The following is a 10,447-nucleotide window of genomic DNA, read 5'->3' as shown; positions in this document are numbered from 1 at the left end:
ATGGAGTAGAAGAAGCAACATGGGAACGCGAGGAGGCTCTAAAGAAGGAATTTCCCCATCTGTTTGAAAGCCAGCCAAATCTCGAGGACGAGATTCATTTAAGTGGGGTAGGTTTGTAACGCCCCGGAAATTTCAAATCTACGCGTTAGAGAGTTCCGACTAAAAACTTATTCATCGTAAAACCCTGACCGCTCCGTCACACGCGCGCCGTCACATCCCCGCCCTGTGCCGCTCAAGTGCCCGGCGTCCTCCCCCACGCGCTTTGTCTCGACCCTCGCCACCGCGCGACCGCTCTCCGCATTTGGCGTCGGCGCTCCTCGTGCAGCGCGCGAATCCCGCGCGCGCGTGGCCGACCGGCCGCGGTCACCGCCGCGACCGGCGCCGACACGCCCCCCCCCTCTCTCTTTCTCCTTTTCTTTCTCTCTCTCATTTTCTTTCTTTTCCTTCCTTTTTCCTTTCCCTTCCCTTTCTTTCTTCCTCTTCTTTCCCTCCTTTTCTTTTTCCTCCTCTCCCCTGCTCCCGAGCGCCGCCCCTCCTACTTGTCACTGAGCCTCGGCCCTCCTCCCTCACGCGCGGACATCGCGCCCGAAGCACCCCCCCCCCCCCCGCGCACTAGCCTCTGCCCGGCCACGCCACGACGCGCACGCACGCACCGCGCGTGGCCAAGCATCGCGCCGCGCCGCCCGTCACCACGCCACCGCCTCTAGCCCGCACCACAACGCGTTCCGCGCGCACGCGCGCGCCCTGTTCTCGCGCGTGCCGCGCCGCTCGTCGCTGCTGCACCCGCCTCGCCGCGCGCGCGCCGCCGCCCTGTGCTGCACAAGCGCCGGGCCCGCGTCCGCCAGCACTCCAGCCGTGTGCACGCCCCGCTTCCACCGCCGGCCGCCCCTGTGCGCGCCCACGCGCAGTACTGCCGGCCGCCCTCTCCGCCGTCCGGCCACGCCAAGTCACCGCGCCGCTCGCCGCTTGCCGAGATGTCCCGCCCACCTCGCCGCTCGTGCCCCGCTCCGCGACAACCACAAGCGGCCGAGCGCCATTGAAGACGCCCCGCACCGCCCGCCGGCCGCCGCTACCCCCTTCCTCTCCGCTCCACCGCTTTCTCCCGCTATAAATTGGCCCCCGCGCAACCCCCAGCACCTCACCACCGCCACCGCCTGCCTCTGCCCTCTTCCCTAGCCACAGCGCCGCCGCCGCCCGAGACACCGCCGCTGCCCGCCTGCTCCCGTGGGCGCGCCCCCTCGCCCCACCGCAGCCCGTGGTGAGTGGGGGGATTGGTTCCCCTCCTTCCCCTTCCCCTTTTTCCCCTGCCCTGAGCCGCCCCTAGGCCTCGGCCGGCCGTATTGGCCGCCGCCGCCGGCACCCCCACCGCTCCTCTGTTTCGAGCAGGAAGAGGGAGGAAGAAAGGGGTTTTTGCTCAAAGCCCCCTCCCCTTTTCCTATATTAACCCAAAGAAACCCCCCCCCTTAAGTACTTTTGACTAAATAGACCTTACTCTTTTAATATTTCAAAACAAACCCTCCAACACTTGAACCTAGATACATTTGGCACTCTTTAGCATGCCCCGAGAAATTCTAGGATTTACAAAAAGGTCCCTGCTATTTCCAGATACTTACGAATAAACCCCTAGCGCCCTGTGTGACCACTCGAAACCCCTTTAGCTCGTCATTTTATGTGCGAAACAATCTCCGATCGACCCGAAACTTTACCACGCCATTTCTAGTAGGGTTCCGGCCATGCCATTAAGAAACCACCCAAAGATATTACCCCTAACTCCGTAATTAAGTTATTTCCGATTCAAGCTCAACGATGAAAGCTTTTAATTCTTTCGTTTGATTGTGTGTCTGTTTGTTTGCGTCGTAGGACACGGAGTGAACGAGGAAGGTCCCGACTGTGACCGAGCGAACGAGGATCAGTACTGCGACCCCGAACCCGAGGGACAGTGCTTCGACCAGGACCTCCCGCAAGGGTTTGACGATGGCAAGTTCAATTCCGCCCTTTGATGCATGTTTTTGTCCTAGTTTTTATAAACACAACCCGATGGCCTGTTTTATAAAAATTTGCATAGTTTTGCGTGCCATAACCACGGTAGGATAGCCACTCTTGTTGTGACAACCATACCTTGACCACCTGTTTTGCAAAGAAAGTGTGTGTGCGTGTGGGAAGGGATAAAATGTGGTTTTGAAAAGTGAGTTAGACGGGATGGATGGCATTTCTGTGTGAATTGCCGTTGGAGTGCTCGTACCTGTGTGGTTGAGCGTGAAGGGGAGATATCCATCTTGTCACCCCTAAGGACCGAGTTGATGTGTCGTCTCACCTAGCTTCCTGTCATGCAAACCACTTGACCGTTGTATGGGCAACGGCTTGGCCTAACCCCACTAGTTAGTCTGATAGCCATCAGGAGAGCTGGGAGCAACGGGTGATCAAGGAGACGGGATAAGCTCTGTGTGACTTATGCCCCGGTTAAACCTCGGTGATAGGTCGAATGACCCCTTGATAGATCCCGTGGTGGCTAGTCAGGTCTAGCTAAGGTGGGTAAGGGCTTTGATGGGATCTGCACCGGCACTAAGGTGTTCGTGCTGTGGTACCCCACCTGTGGGTAAAGTTGCACACCTCTGCAGAGTTAAAAATCTATTCGAATAGCCGTGCCCACGGTATTGGGCAAGTTATGGTGTGGTCACATAACTAGTGTTTATCTCTGGGAATGGATGGGCTGGTGTGAGTCGTTTGGAAGGTGTCCGGCAGTTGTGCCGTGAGCTACGGCGGACGGGGAGTCCGGTAGCATTTTCAAACCTGGATCCTGTGTGGATCAACACTGTGTGTTCCTTGGTATAAGAAAACCTGTTTTGAAAAGTGCTTTTAAAACGAACCCCTGCATATAACTGTGTTTTCCGCAAATGAACCGTAACCTTATCCTTGGATTATCCTGTGCATTAAATTCTATTATACCCCCCCTTCCGTGGGTGTGATTGGACTTGCTGAGTACGTTTTTACTCACCCCATTCTTACTTTTACAGTGGAAGACCCAGACTACGTCCCCGAAGACAACGAGTAGGGTTTCGTCCTGCACCCAGTCTTGCCTGTGGTTGAGGTCACCGTTGGATTCCGCATGGCGCAAGACTCTGATGATCCTCTTTTCGTAACTAGTGTAGTGGTGTGGGTTCTAGTTGTAATCCTCGCGATAGTGGCGCTTCACTGCCCATTACCGCGAAGAGTTGTACGGTGATGTACCATCTGTTGTAATAAAAGTGTTATCAGCCTCCTGGGACTGATAAATTAACACTTTTAAGTCTTCCCTGATGGGGGGACGCTTCATGGCAACGGCGACGAGGTGCGTGGCGGCCGGCGGTGGCTCGGGAAGGTCGTGGCGCGCGCAGAAGAGGGCAGCAGGGGAGGGGAACAGGGCCGGGGCAGGGGAGAGGGACGCGTGGAAGCTATAAGTAGGAGGTGGAGCGACGGTTCCAGCACAACGGCAGCGGCGCGGTGCTCTGCACCGGCGGCAGGGGGCGCAGAGCAGAGCAGCACGTGCTCGAGGAAGAAGAAGAGAGGGGAGGGGTCCGTGGGGGCCTATTTGGAAATCTCAGAAATCTTAGGGACCTCTCGGTAAACTAAAATTTCCCACTGATGTAGAGGTCTAATGAGGAAATACCTAAAATGAAAGTTGGAGAGTTTTTCAAACCCTACAACTTTGATTTAGGGTTCAAGTTCAAGAACCCGAAGCTTATAGCTTTACATATTAAATTTCGAATAAAGTAGAATTTGAATTACTTTTGTCCTTACCAAGATAGATTTGATGTAATTTTAGGTATGTTTACAAGTTTTCATGTGATGTCACGATGACTTGCATTCTTATATTTTGGCCCTAAGTAAATTTGAAAGTTACTTTTATATTTCAACTATTTTGCATAAAAGGACCCATGATTTTTGTTTTAATCACATCTAGGTCCCTGTTTTCACATAAAGACCCATTTTTCATAGAATTCAACCTATCTTTTGCACTTTCTTTCCTATAGTGATATAAATTTGACAACTAGTGTCACATTTTTTCTAGGTTTTGATGCTACCTCCCATTCTTACCCAATTATCACTAAAGGACCTATATTTTACAGAATTACAATTATACCCCTATTCCTTTGTGCTACACACATAGACCATAACAAGCATACACTTTTCACACTAAAATCTAGTGTCTATATTTCTAATTACCTGAATGTCACATAAGCTACACATTATGCTAAACTGTAAAAATACTTAGTTTATTTCTCTTTTGGCCACCTGTTGACATAGGTGAAATATTATCATCCATGCCACAACGCATTCTATGGTGCGTCCGGAAGAGCTGCTTCTCGTGTTTATCGTTTGGAGCCCGCGTTCTCATCGCTGTTCGGTATAAAAAATTTATCTGTCATAGCTTTTTAGTTACGCCAACACTCTAGATTATATAGATATTATTATCTATTGATTTGATAGGGCTTGATTCAGCTGCCTAAGTTTGATTTCTAGGTCTGCCCTGCACCGGCGGGCGCGGCGCTTTATCGGCCGCCGCGCGCGCACCGGACCACCGTGACGAGACACCGGCACGCCGGGCCTCAGATTCCTCCTCCCTCCCCTGCCTCCGGCACCAAAAGGCACATGCAGGCAGCAGGCAGGGCGACTGCTAGCTCTGTCGCAGCCGCCACTGCGTGCCCAAGGCTATGTGGTGGTAAAAAAAAGGTAGTGGCAGGCATTATCTTGGGGTTTGGATAGATCTACCTGCGTACTACTGCTTGATCAAGCCGATCATGGGTTGCTCTGTCTTGGTTATTGTCCTGGCAGTGGTTGTGTGTTGGCTGTGATATGGACCTCTGCTGGTGCGATGAGGCCCTGGCTTTCGCACAACAGAGCGACCACACGCTTTGTCGCCCGCGCGAGATGCATGTGCGAGCGTGACCACCGCGCTCCACTGTTCCAGTGACCACTAGTATGCCTAGCTACTAACGGTCTAACCAAATATGCATAGCAGCGTGACATAATGTAGGCTGGAAATAAAGAGCTAGCTATACAGCGAAAAAGAAAGGAGGAGCTGGCGACGGAAATTAATTTATTATGGAGGCAGTGCTGGTGCTAATTGGTCCCCGATACATCTAATGTTTTTAGTGTGCCAGCAAGCGCAAGTACGAGCTAGCTAACCGTCACACTCACATCAACTGGCCTGCAGGAAACAGGCGCTTGAATCCACCCGTCCCACTCTGTATGCAACCATGTAGAAGTACTACTCCACTTCTCTGTATTTGTGTATGTAGTTGCCGATCCGCAAGTACAAACCACAGGTAGGTATAGGTCGTCGACGACCCGACCGCATTCATTGATACGCAGGAAAGGAGCTGAGCGTCCAGTCCTGTCACTCACCAGTCATTCAGGCTGCTATACGTCAGCCTATCACCATGTCACCACCGCAGCCGGCCAGCGAGAGCAGCTATATGTGCAGGCGAATTTAACTTCCCGGAAAAGATCTGCATGGCGAAGTCCAAACCAAAATGTCCACAAAGGTGTTGAGAAGAAGCAGCTACTAGCTTCTTCATATATCCACCACCGGATCAATCATCATCCTAATGAAACACATGCTCAGGCATATTCTTAGAAAAAAAATCAATGATCAAAAAGTGTGACGTTAGAGACCAATAAATCAAGGCATATTCTTTGGAAGTAGGGAGTACGTACTACTACGTGCTGATAAGGTTCTGATGGCATGGCTAACTGTAGTCTAGAGTTGTAAATAGCTTGGGGCCCATGGCAGGCCCAGTGACCAGTGGTAAGCAGGCCAGGCGAGGGCAGGGTCCCCTTAACCTGCAGCCTTGCTTTAGCTGCACGCTTGGTTGGCGCTGCAGGGTTTTACCGAGACCAATAAATCTATAGCACCTAACGCTTTGTGTGGGAACTCCAGCACTTTACTCTTCGATCTTCGCAGTTCGCCCCGCGCTTGAATTTTTCCCTGTTTTTTTTATTTTCCTTTTGAAGGAGAGTCGCATGGATGGTTTTAAAGGGCAAAGGTAAGATCAGCAGTCAGCATATAAGAGGTCACCTCTGCTGGTGTAACAAGTGAGACATTCACACTCCATAGACACACACAGAGAGGAAGGACAGCCAGAGAAGACGCTCACAAAACACAATCGCAAGGGACGAGGAAGCTTGCTCGCAAGGCACCAGGGAGGAAGAAGACAACCACGCACTATTACTATTTCTACTGCTTGTGCTTTCCCAGTGTGTGCCCGTGAGCGCGCGGCGAGAAGCAGACAAGCAGCTGCGGGAGCAAAACGGGGCATGGCTTCTCGCGGTAGCTTCTACTTTGTTCCCTTGCTCCTCCTGCTGATACTGTTGCTCGCGTCTCCTCCTACTGCTGCATTGGACTCATCCAAGACTGGGAGCAGCGATGCTGGCAATGCCACTGCTGCTGCTGCTGCAAGGCTGAGGCCGGGGAAGGAGCTGCTCAAGTACAAGAGGATCAGGGCTCTGCTCAGGAAGCTCAACAAGCCGTCTCTCAAGACCATCAAGGTCTCTGCTGATAACCTGAAACTAACTTCCATCTTTGTTTGGCTAGGTCTCCTTTCGATCTCCCTTTGCGGTTCTTGATTTGCTAACTTGGTTGCATGTTTGATTCTTGTGGCAGAGCCCGGATGATGACATCATAGATTGTGTACCCTCTCACCTCCAGCCTGCATTTGACCACCCAAAGCTCAAAGGACAAAAGATTCTGGTAACACTAGCAATAGCTTCGTTATACTTGCCATTTGCTTATAAATTTACATGTTATATTAAAACAAATTTTTGTTCATACAGGATCCACCGGAGAGGCCCAAGAATTACAACTTCACCATTACCGGCAGCGGCAACGGCAGAGGAGGCGAGGTGGTGGTGCAGGCGTGGCATGCCACCGGCGAGGCGTGCCCGGAAGGCACCGTGCCGATTCGGCGAACGATGGAGAAGGATCTGCTCAGGGCAAGCTCCCTGAGGAGGTACGGCAGGAAGCCGGCGCGCCGGGGTGTTCGCCGTGATTCCACAAGCAGTGGACATGAGGTTTGTTGGTCCTACAAACCTTGTTCTCCATTACCATACAGAAAGATAGGAAAGGAATTAATAATTCTGTGCAAAGTTTTCTATGTAACAGACGGTATATATGCCATAATGCAATCAATTCGTAACTGTCTTACTGACATGGTAGATGGCACTACCAGTGTTGTGCAATGGCATGCACATATTGTTAATTACTCCAGAAAATATTTCAGTTGTTACTCAAAATTGCAGCTCCAATATATAGTAGCATGGATTAGATTTCCTCAAATGTATGCATTTATACAGTTGGGATTCATCATCTTCCCCAATTGTATCATTAAAAAAAATGGAAAGAAAGAAAACAGAAGTTTCTGGTGCAGGGATAAATTAGTAACCTGAAGTGCCAAAACTAGAAAAGTTACAAAAGAGAAGCCCGTGCACTTGGAATAAGATAGCACAACAATTACTACTTGCATGAATCTACAGAAGCTTCACTTGGGAAAAATCCATCTGAGAAATTTTACATTGCTGCTAGGATCAATGGCTGGTTTTGGTCTCTTCAGTAGTCCAGATTTTTTTTAGATCTACTGGCATCTTACATATTTCTAGATGTCCTCTGCCTGCCTACACAACCTGGCCACTGAAACACATACTCTATTTCAGTCACTGGTCAGCGCAGTGGTTAGACTCCTGTCTACTACTAGTAGCACAGTTTTAAGTGGCCGCATGTGCAATCTCATCTCGGTCTTGCTGTTGTTTATTTTTTGAATCAGGAACATAGTTTCCATGCTTATAGAGGTGATTAAATAAGTTCTCTTCGTGTTAGGATTTGATGCTTGCTGCTAGGTCAATGACAAAGCTCTCAAATTTCTTGGATGGGCTCGACACATGTAGTGGCCTGTCATTAAACAGATAGGCCAAATGGTTCCAAAGAACCATGCGTTTACATAACGTTAAGTGCTCATTTCCCAGTGCAGCTACTGAAGCTTCGATTGGCATCTTTAGGGCTAGATATTTGACTTCATCAATTGCAGTAGTAAACAGTCAGCTAATCAAATATTGTTGATTCTGTAGATCAACTTTGACTGCTGTCTAGGCTCTAGACCAAATTTGACATCATTTAGTTACAGTACTTTAACACAAAGCATCTTTGTTACTTTCTGTTATAAGATCGTTAACATTGATGAAGTTTCCTCTGTTTTTTCTTCACAATTTAGAGAACATCCTAATATGTAACTTTCTAGTGGACTAACTAGACAACTAGTTAACTGTGCTCTTCAAGCAAAATGCTCATGTTCATCTACATCAGTGGTAGTTATCGATTCCATTTAGCTTGATAGTCCTATTACCTAATCTCTGTACTATGACTGAAGGCCTTGACGTGTACTAAGTTAGCACATGAGATAAGTTAGTGGAAAACAGCAGAAGTTCAGAGTTGAAAAAGATTCTCGTTTAAGATATCAGATTCAAAGTACCTCGATTCAATTCATCGAGAAGTCTAATATCCAGCTAGGAGATGCCTAAGGTACACACTACAAGCAAGCCCCCATGTGGCTCGGAATAAGCACACAGAATTGTTTTCTACATCTGCAGAGAAGCTTCATTAAGCTAATCCATATGCGCAAGTTAGCGCTTCTTGAATCATGAGCTCATTTGACCTGGCCATTATAATACCGACTGCTTTGTCTTGTGTCCACAGCGTTTAATTGGTCGTGTTTGTACTGTACGGCCAACTAAAACTCACTAAACTAGTCAAATCTCACTGCAACTCTTCTTGGTTTACATGTTACTAATGAGTTTTCACTGGTTGCAGCATGCAGCTGGGTATGTGAACTCTGAGCTGTACTATGGGGCCAAGGCCAGTGTTAATGTGTGGTCACCAAGGATAGGTGACCCATCTGAGTTCAGCCTGTCACAGATCTGGGTCATATCCGGCTCTTTTGGCAATGATCTTAACACCATCGAAGCTGGGTGGCAGGTACATTTGAACCAAGGAAAATAAGTAGTCATGTTTCCTTGCATGCAAGACAGAGATTGCTGCATCACTATAATCAAATAATTATATTAGCAGTATAAATCCCTTAATCAGTGTTCTGCTTCGATAGGTAAGTCCGGAGCTATATGGGGACACTAACCCAAGATTCTTCACCTACTGGACAGTAAGTGTGGTTATCAATAAGCATTGCAGTATTGACAGTCACATCTTTTGCCCACCATAGAATCCTAAGCAAATGCACATTCGTGTAGACTGATGCGTATCAAGAAACCGGGTGCTACAACCACAACTGCCGCGGATTCGTGCAGACGACGAACAAGATTGCAATTGGGGCAGCTATTACCCCGGAATCGGTGTACAACGGCAGGCAGTTTGACATTACTCTGATGCTATGGAAGGTAACTGGTCAATTCCCGTTGCAAAGCTAACGTGGTGTGAGTAATCTTGTAATGCTCCACGATGTTCAAGAACTTAGTACAGTAGAAGCATTATTCAGTAAAATGTGTCCATAAGTTTATCAGTTGCCGTCACTCTGACGTCAAGTGGCCCACGGCGTGCAGGATCCGAAGCACGGGCACTGGTGGCTGGAGCTGGGCTCGGGCCTGGTCGTCGGGTACTGGCCGTCCTACCTCTTCACCCACCTAGCGCGCCACGCCAGCATGGTGCAGTTCGGCGGCGAGGTCGTCAACACCCGGCCGTCTGGGTCGCACACGGCGACGCAGATGGGCAGCGGCCACTTCCCAAGCGAGGGCTTCGACCGCGCCGCCTACTTCCGGAATCTGCAGGTGGTGGACTGGGACAACAACCTTATCCCGGCGGCCAGCTTGAAGCTCCTCGCCGACCATCCCGGCTGCTACGACATCCAGGGAGGGTCGAACAGCTACTGGGGGAGCTACTTCTACTACGGAGGTCCAGGGAGGAACGTGAAATGTCCCTGAGATACAAATTAGGATCTTGCTTTCGTTTTGCTGTTTTTTCTATCTTGTTTGTTTGTTTCATGTTCTTTTCTGTTGGGTCTTTTTCTGATAGCAAGTATTTGTTTAACCCTTTCTAGGATACTTTAGGTCTTAGATCTTTAACTCAAGAATGCATCAAAACATTAAGACTCGAGAGGGATTTGTAAATTTAAGAGCACCTGCCGATGTATGCATTCAATTTACAGAATACATACTTCGTTCGTTGATTCATATCATTCTATAAGTTTCGCTCCCGAAAAAATTAAATGTGATCATTATACAATTTCCAGGTGTCTACTATCAACTTTATTTTTTATATTATTCAAGATACGATATATTGAAGTACTTTGCAGAGGCTGACTTTTTCGTGTTAGTTGGTGGAAAATGAAGATATGGGATTGAGCAAACTGTATCTCTGTAATTCATGCATGTGTGTGTTAGATAGCAGAGGTATTGCGACTAAAATGAC

General features: G+C 49.0%; 1 protein-coding gene across 1 annotated transcript; it reads left to right on the top strand.

The window, feature by feature from the left end:
- The first annotated feature begins 5,928 nt into the window (after window positions 1-5,928).
- Window positions 5,929-10,214, top strand: LOC112888601. Its single transcript, XM_025954855.1, has 7 exons — window positions 5,929-6,528; window positions 6,644-6,730; window positions 6,814-7,050; window positions 8,840-9,004; window positions 9,132-9,185; window positions 9,274-9,420; window positions 9,583-10,214. Exons 1-7 carry the CDS (start codon window positions 6,298-6,300, stop codon window positions 9,958-9,960), a joined length of 1,299 nt encoding a protein of 432 aa, XP_025810640.1. The 5' UTR covers window positions 5,929-6,297; the 3' UTR covers window positions 9,961-10,214.
- The last annotated feature ends 233 nt before the right edge of the window (window positions 10,215-10,447 follow it).

The sequence above is a fragment of the Panicum hallii genome, chromosome 4 (genome assembly GCF_002211085.1).
Source record: "Panicum hallii strain FIL2 chromosome 4, PHallii_v3.1, whole genome shotgun sequence".
Lineage (NCBI taxonomy): Eukaryota > Viridiplantae > Streptophyta > Magnoliopsida > Poales > Poaceae > Panicum > Panicum hallii.
This window is presented reverse-complemented; position numbering and strand designations above follow the sequence as displayed.